The sequence below is a fragment of the Amphiprion ocellaris genome, chromosome 9 (assembly GCF_022539595.1).
Source record: "Amphiprion ocellaris isolate individual 3 ecotype Okinawa chromosome 9, ASM2253959v1, whole genome shotgun sequence".
In the NCBI taxonomy this organism is placed as follows: domain Eukaryota; kingdom Metazoa; phylum Chordata; class Actinopteri; family Pomacentridae; genus Amphiprion; species Amphiprion ocellaris.
Window position 1 is genome coordinate 7,283,621 of NC_072774.1, and position 19,075 is coordinate 7,302,695.

Sequence of the window (19,075 nt, forward strand, 5' to 3'; positions counted from 1 at the left end):
CTGCGCTGAAGGTCACCAAAGAACTGCTGTCCGAGGAGATGTCTACAGTCAGAAGCCACATTTGTTAAATTTAATGCATGTTGTCAATAGTGAGAGATGTTTGATTTCACCCAGGGCTTCTCTACAATTTCAGTTCGTTAGCTCTCCTCCGCGTCACACATGACTAGACAGCTGACCTGATTACCCACAGGCGCAAAAATAAATCTGAAAGGATGCTCATTTAGATGAAAAACATTCCTTTGCTGTGATTTATCATTCATTTAATTCCATTTCAAATGTACAAACAGCTCTGCAGGCCACAGCTGAAGATGAAGTCACAGGAGGTGAATAGATGTAAGGCGGTTGAGGCTTTTCTCATGACCCACATCCACTCCTGTAACACTTTCTCTGCTGTAACTAGCATGAAATGGCAAATGAGCTCAGTCCTCGTCTTCCTCCTCCTCCCCTCCAGCAGCAGCAGCAGCAGCAGCTCGTGTCCAAACATTAACCTGTATTTAAGGCAATTATCAGCACAGAAATTGCCACACAATGGCTGCTTTCCAGGCAATTAAGCAGAATCGTGCACAAAGCGAACGTATGTGGAACAGAACGCTTAACGACAACAAGCCGTTGTGAGCGAAAAGGTCAGTCGGATGCAGGATGGCTACAGTTTCTCTGTTGATTCTGTGTGTTTCCACTCCTACCTGTTGCCATGATGATGACTGAGACACAAACACATTTCACATTTCCATGCAGCGGAAGATTCCATATCTGATCTAGATGCAGTATCGCTCCTTCAGAGATTCCTTTGGTGGATTCATTCAGTTCAACCCTTTTAAAGCTGTAAAGTGACCCTGACCTTCAGCGGCTCTGATTCACTCTGGCTTTATTATGTCACATTTCTTCTTCTATAGCGGAGTCCAGGCATATAATTACTTGTTAACGTTTGAGTGCCGGTGCTGTGTGTGTTTTGGGTCTCTGTGTTTAGGCTGCCATGGTTTTCTTAAACCATATAATTTTCCTTTCTGCTGCGTGTGGAGCTGCAGAACGGGGATACCCTGATCGCTGCAGCCTTGTTTTGAAGACACCTGTTCCAGTGTGTTGGAAATGTGTCAGATTTAGTGGGTATTAGCAGGCCAAATATGGCTGCAGGGGCCGAGATCATGGGAACTTTTTTCTCTCTCTCGTGGGAATGTTCAGGCGCAGCCTCAGAAAGGGAGCGGCAGTAACGGATATTTTTATGGACTAACTGTCTAGATCTCAGTGTTTTATCGAGAAATTCTAAATATGCCTTCAAATTTTGGGCTGATTCCACATTGGACCATCAGTTAGACATCCAAAACTCCACAGATTGTGTTTAATCGGGTTGATCAGACAGCATAAAACATGAGTCGCATAAAGAATTTGAAGAAATATAAGTGATTTCCTTTGAAGGCTCATTCTCTGCACCGCCGAGCATTATGGCTCCACTCGTGACCTCCACCCTCCTCTCCGATTTCCCTGAGAAACGAACAATAATCTCAGACGAATGAAACATTGGATTGTGACTTCGGGGCGAGAGGTTAAGTTTCCCCCGAGTTTCGTCTTTCAGCTGCCTGTTAAGCTGGCACGAATGGCACATTTGAAACGGGAATCTGGGAACGAGGTTTTCAGTTTTCACGCGCCGGTCTTGCTCTGCTTTCGGCGTTTTAGACACAATCAAGGTGGGGGTGGAGAGGCGGGGAAATACCTGAGGCGGGTGTCTGCGTGGGGGGGATGAGTGGTGGAGAATCTCGACAAGAAAATAACCTTTCGACTCAACACAATGGGGCCGTATTACATCCATCATGCCCCAGCATGTCCGTCAGCAACCGAGTACAGGACGGCAGACTGCTGGCTTTACTGTGCATTTCGCTTTAGTTAAACAGAATTGCTGCAAAAGCCCCCAAAACCAACCACGGCTAACTTTTTTGAGCGTCAGAGGAAGTCTTTTGTCTTGTTCAAACCATTTGTCTCACTAAGAATTTGTCTTTGTTGAGTTGACTTATGTCTCCTCCTATTGTAGCGCTCCGTATTTCAAGATGCTCACCGGAAATATGTCTTTATCTGGTAATGTTGGTGTCCAAGCTTGTAATTTCCCCTCTAATCTCTTCTTATCACTGATGGCTACAAGAGCTCAATTGGGTTTATCTCCAGCAGCCTGTGTTATCTTGCTTACTTGGGGTTTTGTAATGTGTGTGGTGTGGTGTGGAGCTGCAATTACGAGATCCACTAGGAGGAGACTGCTTGTCCAGTCCTTCGCCGTCCTGGAGTTATTTTATGTTTTTTGAAATATGTTCAGCTAGATGAGTATTTTGGTCCTCAGTGCATTTTTCGACAACCTGATGATTAAAGGGATTCTGTTTAAAGGAACAGTAAATATGCTTATTGTAACCACTGAAGAGTTGGATGAAATGTTTGCTACTCTCCATGTTTATGCAGTAAATAACAGCTGAATATGATACAATACAATATTCTTTATTGCCCTTTTTACGTGAATTTTTAAGGCTAGTATTGCTGCATTTTACGCACGGAACACATTACATATAGAAGATGTATTTTTATCTGGCACAGAGTCAGATAACAAGGTTTATGCCACTCATTATGTCTGCGCAGTAAATGACAACCAGTAGCTGATTATGATACGATACAGTTCATTGTCTTCCCAGGAAATTTTTTCTTGGGCTCATCTTACTGCATTAAACATACATTTTACTCATGGAGAACATAGAAAAATTTCTATCTGGTAGAGAGTCAGATGAGAGAATTTTTACCCTTCTCCATGTCCAGCAGCTGGTTACAATACGTTATGATACAATATAATATATTTCCCTCAGAAAAGGCAATGGGTCAATATATATAACTTTTTATAACATAGTTTACAGTTATCATAGTTGACATTTTTGCTGTTTTCAGGCCTAAAATCAACACGGCCGCCTATAACCAAACACCACATGGCATTTTTAGAGAAAGATTCTTCTAAAATATTATATGTACAATTGAGTAAGATTGAAATTGGAAGTTATTTCTGAAGATATTGTAGTAAACCTGTTGACATGTGATAAATCCACACTTGATTCACACACTACTTTATATTAAATAATTCAGAAAGCCTTGGAGTCTTGCCAGTCTTTTCTTCAGGAGGAAATGACATCATGTGGAGCAGGTCATGTGACCTGGAATTAACACACTTCCTTGAGAGGTGTTTTTGTAATGGGGAACTTAGTTGAAAGTGATTTCTCGGACACAGATACAATTTGTTGTTTTCCATATAAAATTTGATATATTGAAAAAAAGAAATATCTGTCATGATTATCTCAATAAAAAACACAAAACAATTTTTCAATGAGCTAATTTTGTTATTGTTTAGCTAATTAGAAGGAGACTGTTATTAAATTCAGACGGTTATTTAGTTGACATTTTAGTGATATCCAGTCGTTTTTTATTAATAAGTGATCGTTTCTATAATAAATAATTGTGGAATTTGTAAAGACGTGATCATAGTGAACATAAAACACATTTGTTTTTTTACTTTTAATAAAAATATGTGCAAGATATATCCCATGGACTTCCCTTAATTACATATTGGCCCCAATATTTTTGGGCTTGTCTTGGTGCATTTTGCAAACATTTTACATACAGAGAACATACACAGACATTTTTCTATCTATGTAAGAGTTACAAGAGAAGACAGCCAGAAGTCAAGATATGATACAACGCAACACGATGCGATACGTATTTTACATACAGAGAACACAGACATGCAGAACCACATGCAGGTGTAAAGTGCATTCACATGCTGTTGGTCAAAATGAGCAAAACATCTTATAGTCAAACATATTGCATGATTTATTGTTGCACGTCTGAAACCATATGATTAGCTGAGCTGGAAAAAAGGAACACAAAGGAGACATGCAGAATTCGCCTCCCAACACTTCTAAACTTCCCAAATAAACAGGTTTTATCTCAAATGTTAAAAAAACAAAGCACAAAATTGTCAGTTTGGTTTGACCACTGCTTGAGTGTCTGCCTCGGATCTTCCCTGGTTAGGACTTAATGATATGCAAAACAAATTAAAAAATCATATTTTGAGTATTTTTGACAGTTATTGCAATATGACTCAGTTTTAGGGACTTTTCCACAAATAAAAAAAGAAAAGAGAATGTGATTTTTGGCTGTAGTCTACACCAACACAAGTGTGTTCTGTTATATCTGGAGAATATGATTTCCAAGCTGGAGCATCTTCGTAGCACTACAGACTACATTTATATTGGTATGTTGTGACAGAGTGTACCTTTATCAAAAAAAAAGCAGATTTCCCCATGATTTGGGTATTTCATTTGTCCATATTGCCATAATAATTTGATGAATTGTGCAGCCCTACCACTTGTTGCCTGACAACCCCTCATTGCCAAGAAATAGTTGTCACATAACCACCTGTAAAACTGTATTTGTACTTATTAAATTGGATATAATGTGTTTATTAGTCAGCTTTTCTTTGGAAAGACGCACGCTACCTGTTTCCAACTTCTGGGAGTAGCATCATATTTACCACCCAGACATGAGACTGATTCATTTTCTCAGCTAACTTTTCCAAAACTTCTCCTTTAAATCAGGTCAACACAGAAAAACACGACACTTTCTGTATTAAATAAAGCTGCTGGGTCAACCTGACAGTCTCCCATGTTGCTGAGCTTTTACAGATTGGTCACATTTTCTCTTCGGTCACACATGACCAAGTGTCATCATGCTTTCCAAAACAAGCCTTTTGCTAAATGACAATGCCGCCTTGTCCGGTGACTGGCCTCAGGAATGCTCTCTTTGTCTTTCCGTTTCGCTCCCTTATGCAATCAACTTTTTCCATTCGCTGAGATCTCGCTGGCCTGAATCGCACTCTATCACCTCACTTTCAGCTTATGTTCACGCTATTAGGAGAAAGTGCTGATGAAACAGTTGCATTCCCCGGAGAACTGCTGACTGTTTGTTTAGAGGGTGGGACATTGTTTACATCTTGATCCGGAATTGGGAAAAGATGGCGCCCTCCCTCTTTGTCAAGCCTGTGCCTCATTAAGCTCAGATGTGGCTTCTCATTCTGAAGGCAGCTTATGTAAAAATCCAGACATTTCTCAGTTTTTTTTCTTTTCTTTACATGATTCTCTCAGATGAGGCCTTTTTGAAGTTGTGTTTACATGAGTTTACTTTCAAGGACTCACTTTCAGTTGAAGTGGAGCCATTTTTCTGCAATTTTCAGCTCGGTGCATTTAATTACGCTGGAAATATGCATTCGTCTGTGCAGTTAATGATGTTTGTTTTGCACTTCATGCTTGCTCTGGCCTTTGTTGACTATTATCCTCAGCAGATCTATTCAGATAAGTGACATCCAGCAGGCAGACGGGGTCACAGGAGGTGTGTCCTGGTAGTAAATGTGTCACTTCATTTTCCCCCTGGAAGAAGAAGCCTGAACCATATTGAACTAATTGATGAACTTCACCTCTGTCTGTTTTGTTTGTCGCCTTTGAAACTCTCCAGATTTAAGACTTCGGATCAGATGTGGTCGGCGTCGCTCTGTACGTTTGAGCACAGAGTTAACGGGCACCCTGCTGACCCAGCTTGTCATAGTGGTGTCAGAAATGCCTGAGAGGATTAAATTAGCCTCAGCCTGCATCATGTGTTGTGTTGTTAACATTTGTTATGGAAACTTCGAGGGTCCCTGTATGAGCATGATGCGTTGCTGCTGCTGGTGCTCTTCGTTAGGGCTGTTTTTGAGATCCAGAGTTTGGCTTTCTTATTGGAACTTTGACTCATGAGGCTGGTAGGTTGTCTCGCCTCCGTGTTTACCGCCGTTGCTTAGCGACAGCCGACGCAAGATACAGAAAAGTCCTGCAGTTAAGTTGATGACCTAATGAGTGATATCCCCGAGCCACTCCAAATATTTTCATAGGAAACTAATTTTAGAACAATGACCCATGAACTCAGTTGTTTTGGACTTTCACAAGTGGAACGCAACTAAACACATTTACTGCAATACTCCACAGTTGAGGTACTTGTACTTTACATGGGTGTTTACATTTTTGCCCCTTTTTTTGACTTGTTGAAAACTCACATTGTCATATTTTGTTATTCTGGGATGTGAAAAAAATACAGGGATTACCAGATGATTTGGATAAATCCGTTTGGAAAGAATTAATCATTCTGGAATGAATGTTGTGATTTTGCAGTGGAGCACATCAACCTCGAAAATAAAAAATAAACTGAATAAAACTGAAAATGTTCATGCTTCTCACATGGTGTAACGCTGGCACATGCATTGCTTTGGATGGCATCGAGATCTGGCTTTGCACTCGTCATACAGAGCTTTGTGAAGCTGGTGTAAATGGTCCAGCAAATTACTTGTGTTGCATTTGCTTTGGCAACTAAATCTTCCTTTTTTGTGTGTTTCTGTCTTGTTATTGGGTCATTTTGCTGTGAACATGTGCAGCCTGAATGTCAACAAACACTGTGTCTTGTAAGTAAAGTTTAAAAAAAATGTAATGCCAAATACCCAAGAGACACTAAATAAGGACAGATCACATCAATCACAATCTGATGACTTGACTTAGACTTCACCAAACTACTTTCTCCCAGCTGGGAACTTCTATACAAGTGAGTCACTGATACTGGACTAGTTTACCTGAACACATTCCTTGGACTTTTACATTTTGGCTTTACTTCATAAGCATTATATGCATCATAGTCTTTCATTTGGCATTTCTAACCATTATAATGTAATATAAATATAAAAGCTAACACTACTATTTCACCCCCAGCTATCTGAGGAGAGGAGGTTCTCTTTAAAAAATCTTCCCTAATAATTTTTTTTGGAGGGTTATCTTTGTAAAAATCTGATTTAGGAATTGTTGAGAAACATTTTACAATATGTACTGGGCTATACAAATAAACTTCACTCTGATGTACTCTTATGTATACTACACTGCCAAGGTCTGCCACATATAACCGAACTAGCCTTTGATGCAAGTATGTAAGATGTAAAAGTAGTAAACTTAGTGTCAGTACAAACTGCTGTACAAACAGGCAAAAAGTGGATGAGCATTCAAACAGATACGGTTTATATTCAAAGACACACTGACGGTATCATTTGTGATCATAAAAAAGTGACAGCCTCGACGAGAAGTAAGAAAAGTTGTAGCATGATATGCTTGAGGTTAATTTGCCTTAGTTGACATTGCACGACCTGCGATTGCATATGTGCACATCAGAGTGTCGATGCTGAAACAAGAGCCTTGCTTGTTATTGTTTGCTCGAAATCAGAGAGAAGAATTCCACCTTTTACTTCACATTGCATTTATCTGGCAGATGTAGTTACTAGTGATGTTTCAGATTAAAGTTTAACACAGAATTACACAGTGGTTCCCAATATTTTGGGCTCGGAGCTCCTTGTAATGTTTGAAATACTGAAAATTAGATTAGAATAAATTAGATTCAACTTTAATGTCATTGCACATGCCACAAAATGCAAATTACATCCAACCACAGGGGCATAAGAAGCAACAATGTACAGAAGTGTATCATATAAATATGAATAATATACAATATGTACAGTGGTGCAAATTGTGCTTGTGATTTAGAAAGTTACATATTACATATTCGTGTATATTATACATCCATGTGTTGCTAAGACCAACTGAAGTTTATTGTAAGGACTAGCTAAAGCCCCGATTTGCATTAGTATCCTGGATTTGCTTATTCAAATCATTACTAGTAAGATAAAGTAGTGCAGCAAGCAATGGGTAAAATTTCAGTGCAGTTTCATTCCATTCATAAAAACATGCACCACATTCAGTAGCAGAAGTTTCTCTGTCTGTGATGAGTTGTCCTTGTTAAATGAGGCCACTCTTCTTTCCCAGAGACCACAACAGCACAAATATGGCTAGAAGCAAAGAAAACTTACAAATATCTTCTGTGTGGTATGACACAGTTTTAATGCCATAGATTATTGATAAAAAAGGAAAAAATGAAGGTTGAGTTTCTTTGATTATTTCGCAAAACGTAAAAACAGGCATTTTTTCAAAAGCCAACAGGTGTTACCAATAATGGACATATTTTACTATTTAGATTTTTACCTCTGCAAACTTGATGTTTTTCTCTCTTCTTTGCACATCAACTCTCCAAAGATGTTTGGCTATGCTGAATGTATCTTCCAACAACTTTCTCCTCTGTGTACTGTTTCTAAGCCATGCTGCATTCGTGTTATTGATCATTTCTGTTTTATTTTCCTCACAGTGTCTTTACTTGTCACCACACTTAAACACTGTCTGCAGTTCAACCGAAAGCTCACTGAATATTTGTTGCATGACTGTTAGGTGCAGCTGAGTGAGTCATGGCTTTTTACTTCTTAATAACATATGATTAGTTCAAAGACCACGGGAAAGCTAAAAATCTTAGAAATCTTTCTGTTTTTAAAGGTTTCTAGCTCTGCTAAAGGGTGTAATTTTGGCTATTTTTCTAAAGATCGCCTATCTTTTGAAACCCGGTTTTTGGGTTTCATAGAGTTAAGCAGGATTTTAAATGTAGGCGTTTTAATTGCAATAGAGCTTTTATACGTTGCGGTGTTGGTAACGGATCTGCGTTCTAATTCCACCGCGGGCCAAGATGTTGCATATTTACAGTAGACTTGTTGTGGAATAAAGCTGAAGATGTTCCAGAAGTTGTTTGTGTAACAGGAGTTTTAACTGTCGCAGCAACTTGGATCGATGTCAGAGGTCTGTTTTTGTCATCAGCCAACGAACTTCCTCCTTGGAAATATTTTAAAACGTCCGACATGTAAACCTCTGACTTCACCCACTTGTCAAGTTTACTTTTAGATGCTTATAAAACTAACAGCCTGGTTAATTTTGCTTTCGTCTGCATGCTTCCTGGGACCTTTCTTTGGTGTAACTGGTCATACTGTGACTCTGCTCGGTGCAGCAGGATGACCTCTGCTTCGAGTGGGTGTGTTCTGTTCTAAACATACTTGGAGGCTATTTGAAATGCTAGCTCGTAGCCCGTGAGAGCACAGCGCGCTGTAACCCAACACTCCAACACACACACAGATGTCTGAACATTGTGTTTGGCTCTGGAGCTCGTTGAGTCCTAATTGTCTTAAAGCATGTCGGCTGCTAAACGGGGGAAAGAGTCATGAGTGTTGAGGTTAAAAGAGCAAAAGTGCAGTTTAAACAATAGATTAGTGGGAGGAATTTTAAGAAATGTGACGGGGAGTGCCGGAGAAATATGTGGCGAGTGTGCGCACAGGATGGATAAATGTTGTGCCTCTCCAAAGAGGGGGTGAACCTCTCCCATGTGATTTGCATATTCCATTTGAGCAGCAGGATTATGTCATCAGAAATTCTTGCAAAGCCTGCTAAATCACACAGGAATCTGATAATGTGGTCTTCCTTCAGTAGCAAATACGGAGCTACATGTGCATGTTTGGAGATTTCATCTTCTCTGGTTGGTGATTTGATGTGTTAGTTGAAGGCAGCTTAGATTAAATGATACATAAATCTAATTGTAATATCTATTATGTCTAATACTTCTGTGACCTCGGCCATGCCATGCAATTTTTTTAAGAGATCGATGCTTCAGTGGGTGGATGATACAGTAGATTAATCTGGTGTTTTGCCTACTGGGCAAGAAGAGTGTATTTTTCAGTGGCATAATAACCCAGTGGCCTTAATCCTGCTCCATAACCACGGGGGGGGGGGGGTTTCCACTGCTGCTCGCCCACTTTTTATGCCTTGCTTTGGGCCCCACCACATGTGGATCTGGCACAGAGAGATGCCATGTATGATCACAGTCTGGCACCGAGGAGATGTTTCTTACTGAGCGATTAGAAATGTAAAAGGAAAAAGATCAAAATTTGCCCCTCTAATCTGTCTGACACCACATGCGACCACAGGGAGAGTCACAGCAGCGTGAGAGGCCGAGGCCAAGTTGAAATCATTCATGGGTGCCTTGGCATCAGGTAGCTGGAGGCCTGAGAGTCTGAGTGTGCCCTTGATGACACACCAACCAGTCCCCGGTGGGAGTTTTAGGCTTCAGCTGAGGCTGCAGTGGCCGAGTGCATCTGCCTCTGAGAGGGTAAGAATCTGATGCTGGCTGGCACTTCTGTGCCATACATGTGTGTCGCACATTTGTGCTGTTCAGCCACAACACAACCTTTAATAAGCCCCTGAGACGTGACTTGACATGCGTGCTGATTAGTAAGCAAATGGCCTCTGGGCTTCATGCTTGAATAATAACAATTGTGACCAAGCTGCCACTGGTAGCATTTCATAACTGGAATGATGTGGATGAAGATATTTTCCTTTCTTTGTCTCTTGCTAAAATAAGCTGAAAATATAACAGTTTGGATTGTCAGCTATTTGGATACATGAGCTTAGGTTTGAAACTGTTGTCTTGGGAAATCATGACCAATACTTTTCTATATTTTTAGATGTTTTGGGACTGAATTATTCATCAATTAACCCTCAAGCTGTTTCTGCTCCTGTCACTTTTTTAGCCGCTGTGAGCTCATTTTTCACTGCAACATTCACTCCTGCAGCTTTATGGAAAAAGCACAACAATGGCGGGAAGTAGAGAGAGCTCAGAAGTGTCTGGTGTGTTGCTTTAGTGCGGTAAAACATTTTAAAAGCCAAAAAACAAGAAAATCTAATTTATTTGACTATTTAATTTACAAAAAAAAAAGAAATCAACATGAGCGACATTTTACAAGTGTCCATAAGTGTTAATAATACTGGAAAAATAAATAGCCACTGTTACGTTTTAATTTGTTTCTATGTCCATTTCTGCTAACTGCTCTGGGTAAACATAGCCTACAGTTCATCCAGAAAGTCCCTGAATTTTTGCCATGTGACCGTTGGTCACAGCTGAATCAGTCTTTGTTTGACGGCTGTGGTGAGGTGTGCAGAATTTTTTGTTTTTTACTGAATCTGGTAAGAGAAAATACTTTCTTTTTGGTGAATTTTTAAATGAGACATGTAGAATACAATTGTTTTGATGAAATGTCACTATTGTACACTTAGATGTGGGTAATTTTCCAATGGAATGACGCGTTATGGATGAGCAGTTCAAGGGCAGTCAGAAAATTGAAAATCCAATGATTCTTTTTGTTTCTGGCTCTGATAAATGGTGTAATTCTGACTCATTTTTAAAAGATAACATACCTTTCAAACCCCATCTCATACTTTTACCCACAGTCATCTCAGAAAAGTCAGGATTTTTGCAAAAAATAAAAAATGTGTTGTTACCTGTAAAGAAATAAGGTATTTGCACCACCAAGTATAAGTTATCAAATCACTGACAGAGCTGAGAGGATACAGCTTCTAAAAGCTCAGTACGAATAAGCTAAGAAGGACACAGATTTCTGGGGAGATTAGAGAGATTATGTCTGAAGTAGAGTGGGAGAACTGGAGCCTAATGTACTTAAACATATTTAGGGGGAGGTCTTAATGTTGTGATAGGGGGAGGAGGAGGCTAAAGAGTTGAATCCAGGTCTTAAACCAAGTCGGTTTTTTGGAGTCGAATAAATGTCGTACAGTATGAGAGTTTATGAGGAAGTAATAGCCCAATGAAATCCTAAATATAGCCGGTTAGAAACAGTTCCCCCCATTGTCTTTTGGGCATTCCCAACATGCCAGAACTGTGTGCATTAACTGTATGTACTTTACATGAGACAAGAGCAAGAACCGCCAAACTACTGCAGAGATCATACTGTAGAGTTTTATTTAATTTCAGCATGTGTCACAAGATTCAATAAGATATTATAAAAAGAACAATTCTTTAAAGAACTATAGAAAATTTGAAAAAAATCACAATGTCATAAATAGTAAGAAGGTAGAGATCTTAATACAAAGATTTCTGTCTCGCAAAGCCCATTTCATCTCTTTATCATTAATTGTGTCTCTGGTTTTCCCTTTTAATCCTCTGACTGCTGTCCTTTTGTTGTTTATATTGATATGAAGAACAAATCTTATCAGTCCCACAGAGAGCAGTCTTGATCCGCTGTCTGTTAACATTTAAGCCTCAAAACTGAAAGAACTATTTGATTCTAATCTTTAAATCACAGATCAAAAATGTTATTCAGTCCTGCGTCCTTCAGTCAAGAAGCATCTCCTGAATTACACCGATTCTCTTGAACTCCAAACAACAAAAAGTCTTATTTTACAGACTTATTTTTCCAGACTGGACTGCTAAATATACTTAAAGTCGGTCACCTCCAAGAAATTTATCTCGACTTTTTCTTGGTTTTACACAAAATCACGTCACTCCAGTCTTGGCTTCTCTCCACCTGGCTCCCTATTTGTTTTAGAATTTGATCTGAAGATGTTTTTGATCACTTTTAAAGCTAGTCTGGGTCTGGCCCCAAGCTCCATAGCAGAAACGTTGACCCCACGTGTCTTGGATCTTCTTGTTTGTCCAAACTGACATATAAAGTTGACCATGTGTTTGCCATCATGGCCATTTAGCTTTGGAACCACCTACTTTAGGCCACAAAAATGGAAGCACTATTTGATTCTGATCTTTAAATCACAGATCAAAAATGTTATTCAGTCCTCCGTCCTGCAGTCAAGAAGCATTTCTAGAATTAGACCGATTCTTTTGAAGTCCAATCTGCAAAAAGTCTTATTTTTTACATGGCTGGTCTGGTAAATATACTTAAAGTCGGTCACCTCCAACAAATTTATCTCGACTTTTTGTTGGTTTTACACAAAATCACATCACTCCAGTCTTGGCTTCTCTCCACCTGGCTCCTTATTCGTTTTAGAATTTGATTTGAAGATATTTTTGATCACTTATAGAAGCGCGTCTTGGTGTGGCCCCAAGCGCCATAGCAGAAACGTTGACCCCACGTGTCTTAGATCTTCTTGTTTGTCCAAACTGACATATAAAGGTGACCATGTGTTTGTCATCATGGCCATTTAGCTTTGGAACCACCTACCTGAGGAGATCAACCTTGCAGAATCAGTAACTTCTTTTAGCCCTCTGATGCGCAACATTGGCCAAAAGTGACCCAAACCAATGGAAAATGGGTATCTCCTGACCCACACTGCGCATCAAAGGGTTGCATCACTTCAAATCCATGTGAAATTGTGTTATAGTATGTAGATATTCTGCTTTACCGGTCAACAAACTTTGTTATCATGACTCTCCAATGTATTTCTAGTATATTTTTGACATCTCTGTCTTTTGTTGTAACCTTGAAGTTTGAAGAAGTTGTTTTCTTACGTTTCATGTTAATCTACATTAAATTCTGACCAGTAGGCGACCTGTTGGAAGAGGCGATACCTCAACTGTATTAGCTCTGGTTGAGTCTCAGTTATTGTCTGTGGCCCAGATTTAGATTCAGGGCTCTTTTATTTTATTCTCCTCTACCCACACACTTCCTTTTTCTGTCCTTTATTATTATGGGTGCAGTTAATGGAAAGGAAATCTTTGTAGTTTAACGGAAATCACCTTTTTGTTTTTTCTCTGTCACTCTGAAACTTCGGAACAAAAGATTTGAGAAGAAAGAGATTTTTGGGTTGGGTGTGTGTGTTTTGTCGTGCAGCTCTTCTATTGTCGGTGACTCAGCTCCGTTTGTGTGAGACGCTGTGGTGCAGAGTTTCATTCTTCCTAAAGCAGCCTGCCCTGTATTATGTGAAGGTGATGCCCACCTCTGTCGCTGTGCCAGGAGACGTCTGCAGGAGGGATCTGCTGACTGCTGAAGGACAGCAGTAGACGGCTGTTTTCTATCCGCTGTGCGCATGTCGCAATTCTCAACCACAGTGTGCCGTCGCGTCTTCTGCTTTAGGGAGTTCCCTCTCCGGTTAGGAGGAATAATCCTGCATAACTGAGGACCACATATACTATCCTTTTGTGTTTAGTTCCGGCAGCTGGTAATGCTGAGTGCAGCTTCCCCAAACTGGCCTCCGTGTTAAGTCCACAGGCATAAGAGCTATTTATTCAACAGAGTCAGTGGGACATTGAATCCTAAATCTCTTCCCTTCCTCACGCTCCACTGGCCCAATTATGAACCCAATCACAGCAGCACCTACCACCAGGAAATGCCACTGTGTGTGGAAGTGAATGGATGAGTGGATAAATGGGGGAAGGAGTGGATGAAGAAGTCACAGGGGGATTTTTAAAGCGTAGAAAGATGGTAAGGAGCCAAAGCTTTTAGAGAAATTAGGTATTTTTGCGACTTTAATATGTAGTTTCTACTTGTCAACAAAAACACTTGGAAGATTCTTACTGGGAGAGGAATTCTATTGAGTTTCAACCTGTTTTAACTGTTAAATTGTGCCAATTCTAACCATGTTATTTCTTCTGCTTCTCTGTTTCTTCTGTTTATGATGGATTGCTCTTCAACTCCAGCAGGAAACAACCTAAGGTACGTCTGTTTCAGATGCTTCTTTCACTGCAAAAAAGTACTGTCTTGCATTCCATTTTGTAGTGACTTCCCTGGCTGGAATCATCCAGGACGAGCAGCTCTGTCCCCCCGAGGGGCTGAGAAGCATCGTGCACAGGTCGATCCGCTGTTGTGACGTTGTTTCTAGGGGCCGTGATTGAGAGCGTTTTAGTAGTTTGGTTGGTCAGCAGGAGCCGGATAGATGTCCGTGTGAATGTGTCAGCGCTCTAAGATCTCGTGAACAGCCACAAAGGGCCCTACAATGCGAGAGGGATGAGCGCGGACACTGGGGCAGTGTGTGTGCACATTCAAAGCTGCATTGTTGGAGTGCACCCCCACTTCCCCCCTTGACAACGCACTGGTGACTAGCTCAGAGATGTTTCACACACCAGGGACGAGGGAGCTTTGTGCTCGCTGCGCTCGGCCCCCGGCTGGAACCGGAGGGGAGCGCTGGTCGGGGCCACGGGCGTGCACGGTCTCCGGGGGCCCTGTGAACCTGAGCTACCCCTGTAATACCCTTCAGCTAGACAAGCACGTGGCTGTCTGCTAAGTAATAGTGGCGCTCAAATTAGTCTGCCTGCATTGTAAAACCAAACGGAGGCTCAAATCCAATCGCTTTCAACCAGTGTTTTTTTTTTTTTTTTAATCCAATGTAGAAATGACAAAAAGGGCTTTGTGCTTTTCGGCTTCATCAGTATTTGCACTGCTGATTAATAGTAATTGTCCAGTCAGGAACAATTTGTTGAGCAGTCACACCCTCAGGCTCAGACTAGAAGAGACTGAAGCCCCCAGTTACCAAAGCAGCCCTAATTGAGAATGATGGCACTTTTGTTCCTTTGAATGGCACCCAGTCACTTGTCTGAAGTCACAAGAGGAGGTCTTGCTTTCAAAGCATTCACTGATCTCAGTGCTTCCCATGCTGACTCTGCAATCCCTGCTTCCTTGGCCAGAAGCCCCTATTATGATTAACAGGGAGTTCAATTATTTTGGGGTATTTGCGTTGGGGAAAGCGCTTTTGGCAAGAGCGGCAGCAGCGCACTGAAAGCCAGGAGTAGTAACATGTGCAGCAGCGCTGTGCTTGCAGTGCATAATAACAGTGTTGTGGCATTTGGGAAGAAAAGCAGAAGTTAAAAAAGGTCACATTATTGTGCCCTTGCCAAGGTTGGCAGTAATTGCATTGAGCTGCAGAACAAAATGAGAAAAATAATATAAAATATTCCATTAAATCTGAAATAAATGACCTGAGTGACACCTTAAAACAAACCAAAATCTTCCCTAAAATAATGAATAAAGGACAAATACTGACATTTTACATCTAATTGCGGCGACTTGAAGGTAGGAGGAGGAAGAGACAAACATGAAACTTTATTTTCTACTTTAGTACAAACTATAGAAACTTACATATTTTCTTTGTTCTCAGAAAAAAATCTAGATTATAGCTCTGAACCCCAGCTGTTTCTGAATGTTTTTTGCTCACGTTTCTCACATTTTTCATCACCGCAAGCAAATTTTTCACTGCAATATAAAGTCCTGCACCTCAGTGGAAACAGCACAACCATGACTGAAAGAAAAGAGAACTCAAAAATATGTTCTGTGTAATATGATGCTGTTAAAATGCTATAAATCATTTAAGAAGAAAAAATGCTGGAGTTGGATTTCTTTGATCGTTCATTTTATAATAATTGAAAAAACATGGAATCAACATGTACTACATTTTTCCAAGTGTCCACAGATGTTAACAGTATTTGAAAAAAATAACTTGGCTCTGTGTGCTATAAATCTTTTACTACATACATTTTTAATTTGTTTCCATACTTGCCTCCTCTCTGCTCTGTTAACACAGCCTGCATTTCAGCTGAAAAGTGTCTGAATGTTTGTCATGTGACTGTTGATCACAGCAGAGTCACCAAGGGTTTTCTGTTTGCACCTTAAAGCCAAGCATTTTTAGCTTTTTACAGAATCTAGATCCAGCAAATTTTTAAATGACTGAATAAAGTGATTTAGATGTTTTCTTCATGTTTTCCAACAGAACAGCAGGTGGCAGATGAATAGTTCAAGCACTGTTGGTTTTTACAGTTTCTGGCTCTGATAAATGGTGTATTTTAGGGAACTCTGTTTTCAATTCAATTTCAATTCAATTTTTGGGGTTCAGAGGTTTAAATACTGCATATTAATGTATATTGTGCAGCTATATGTTGCTCAAAACTACTAAACTTCATTTTAAGTGCTTGCCGATGCCTTCATTTGCACTGAATTTGAATATTCAAACCAGCACTGTTGTGATAAAACCTTTAGAAAGTGTTCAAACAAGCAGAACAAAATCAGATTTAGCTTCTTTAAACCGAAATTTAAGGGCAGCATCAGATACATTTAAGTGAATATGCTGCATTTTCAGCAACAGGAGCTGTTCTGTCTGTGAGGAGCTGTTGTCTTCGGTAAATAAGGCCACTGCTCTTTCCCAGAGACCATCCTCTCTCTGTGTGTTCTCCACCAAGAGCCCATGCAGGTGCCTGAGGGAGGATACAAGGGCTTTCTGCTGCAGAAGTCTGCGTTTTCAGAGCCAGCCAGCACCGCCGGGAAACAGCGCCGGCCCCGTTTCCTTGGAGATGAGGGTCACCGGGTGCTGGAATTTCTTCTGGGGAGCGCTGACCCTGATTTATGAATTCATTTAACTCCGGCCGCTATGACAGAAACTCGGGGGCGGCTAACGGTGGATTTGGCGCGGCCTTAACGAGCATTACCGCGAACAATGCTCGATTTGGCTCCGTCGCTCAGACAAGCTCGGTCCTGCTGATTTAGCGCACAGTGCTGCACAATAATCCCGTGTTTTGTGCCTTAAGACGACCACTGCTTAGGAGCATCAGGTGGTGTGAAGTGTACATGCTAGGACAGGTGTGAGTGAGGAGAAGTGTGTGCTGACACTCCCTGTGCTGTGTCCTCCGCAGGTGTTCGCTTTCGACCACTGTTTCTGGTCCATGGATGAGGCCAACGTTCCCAAATATGCTGGTGAGTCACGAGGCAGAATCTGATCCTTCACTCAGCCAATGAGTCGCCATGTAGAGGCCTGCTGGGCTCAGTGTTACCACTGTAAGGGCAGGGAAACTCCCCACATGCACAACAGAGCACAATGTGGACATATGTGGTCATTTGCACAAATTAAATCCATAGAAAAGGTAGTTATGTGGAATCGTGGTGCGATATAAACTCAGATCGTGCAGCAGCTCTTTCTTGCATTTCAAATTATGCTTATATAATCATCTGTATTATACTTCTCATGCACCCACTCACACGGTAAATTCGGCTACCATTCATTTCTCTAATGATGTCCCTGCAGAAAAGGTTACAGCTACAGTTTTTGTAACACCTACTGTATAAAAAAAAAGAGGTCACGCAGATTTCCATAGTCATTGGCGATATTTTGTTCGTCATATCGGCCTCATTTTCTGATGGAAATGCAACGCATACATCTGCTTTGTGCTGAGAGCGACAAGGCAATCTGCTCAGTGAAGGGTCGCCTCAAGCACCAGAGCCGAGGCTTTATTTAGCTCATTAAACAGCTGTCCCATTCAGCGGGGGCACCACAGTGAGCAACGCAAAGGGATTTCTCCGCACAGCTTGGCATTTTCCACGCGACCAGACAAGAATCTGCCACCTTCCGTGAATCTTATTCCTTGTTTCGTGGCCCGTCGTGTCATCGTGAATACATTTCTCTGTACTAATTTTACCTTCCAGACAGTAGCGGGTCATAGCACTTACATGACTCGATTGTTCGTGTGTTTACCATCGTCTCCATGGTGACCGATTCTCTTCTCCAAAAGGTCAAGAGGTGGTGTTCAAGTGCCTTGGAGAGGGAATACTTGAAAATGCATTCCAGGGATACAATGCCTGCATATTTGCCTATGGACAAACAGGTAAAGGAAAATCCAGATGAGATTTGCATTCAGTCATTCATGCTTTTTGTTCTTTTGTTTGATCTGTTTTCCCTTGCAGTCTTTGAAGAATTCATAATCAGATTGCCTCTGCTATGCTCAATATTAAGGCCAGACCTGAGAGGTGAAAAGGTTAAAAACAAACACTAGTTAGATTAGTTAGATTTCAGCATGACATCCCCAGCTTATTACTTATATTAAGACATCTGTCAGAGCTAGAGAATGTAAAAGCAAGGAGATATCAGTGGTTTTTACAACTCTCCAGCTGTCTTTGAAATAATCATGGGCAAATGTATTTCTGCATAAAATTGGGATATTTCATTTAAAAAAAGTCAACTTCTCATTTGAATACTTTAAACATTAAATATAAAACAAATTCTGTGCTATTCAGCACATCTGAGAAGCCATTGGTGAGTCTGCTGTAACCAACAGTTACATGACAAAAATTCACAAACTTTGGACTGCAGGCAGTGTTTACACAGAGCAGAATAGACTGAGTAATTAGGGAAAAAAATAAAAATGTGAGGAGCAAAATGTGTATTAATTTAGTTTTTTCATCTTCTATGATTATGGCATTTTAACCAGATCGTACTGCACAAATGTCATTTTTGTGTTCTGTCTACTTATATAAATGGTTGTGCTGCTCATAGACATGTGTCACGTCATATTGCAGTGAAATGTGAGTCCACATTAAGTAAAAATGTGACAAACTTCAGAGGGTTGA

General features: G+C 40.6%; 1 protein-coding gene across 10 annotated transcripts in view; it reads left to right on the forward strand.

Annotated features, from left to right (window-relative positions):
- kif13a (kinesin family member 13A) overlaps window positions 1–19,075 on the forward strand; it is a 53,226-nt gene that overhangs the window by 1,775 nt on the left and 32,376 nt on the right. For 6 of the 10 annotated variants that reach the window (XM_035950629.2, XM_035950630.2, XM_023275476.3 and 3 more), the window contains exons 3-5: window positions 14,389–14,404; window positions 17,368–17,428; window positions 18,241–18,333. In XM_035950629.2, coding sequence (XP_035806522.2) covers window positions 14,389–14,404; window positions 17,368–17,428; window positions 18,241–18,333 — 170 coding nt within the window. The remainder of the gene's footprint in view (window positions 1–14,388; window positions 14,405–17,367; window positions 17,429–18,240; window positions 18,334–19,075) is intronic. The other 4 variants (XM_023275482.3, XM_023275483.3, XM_035950633.2 and 1 more) reach the window with 1 other exon arrangement.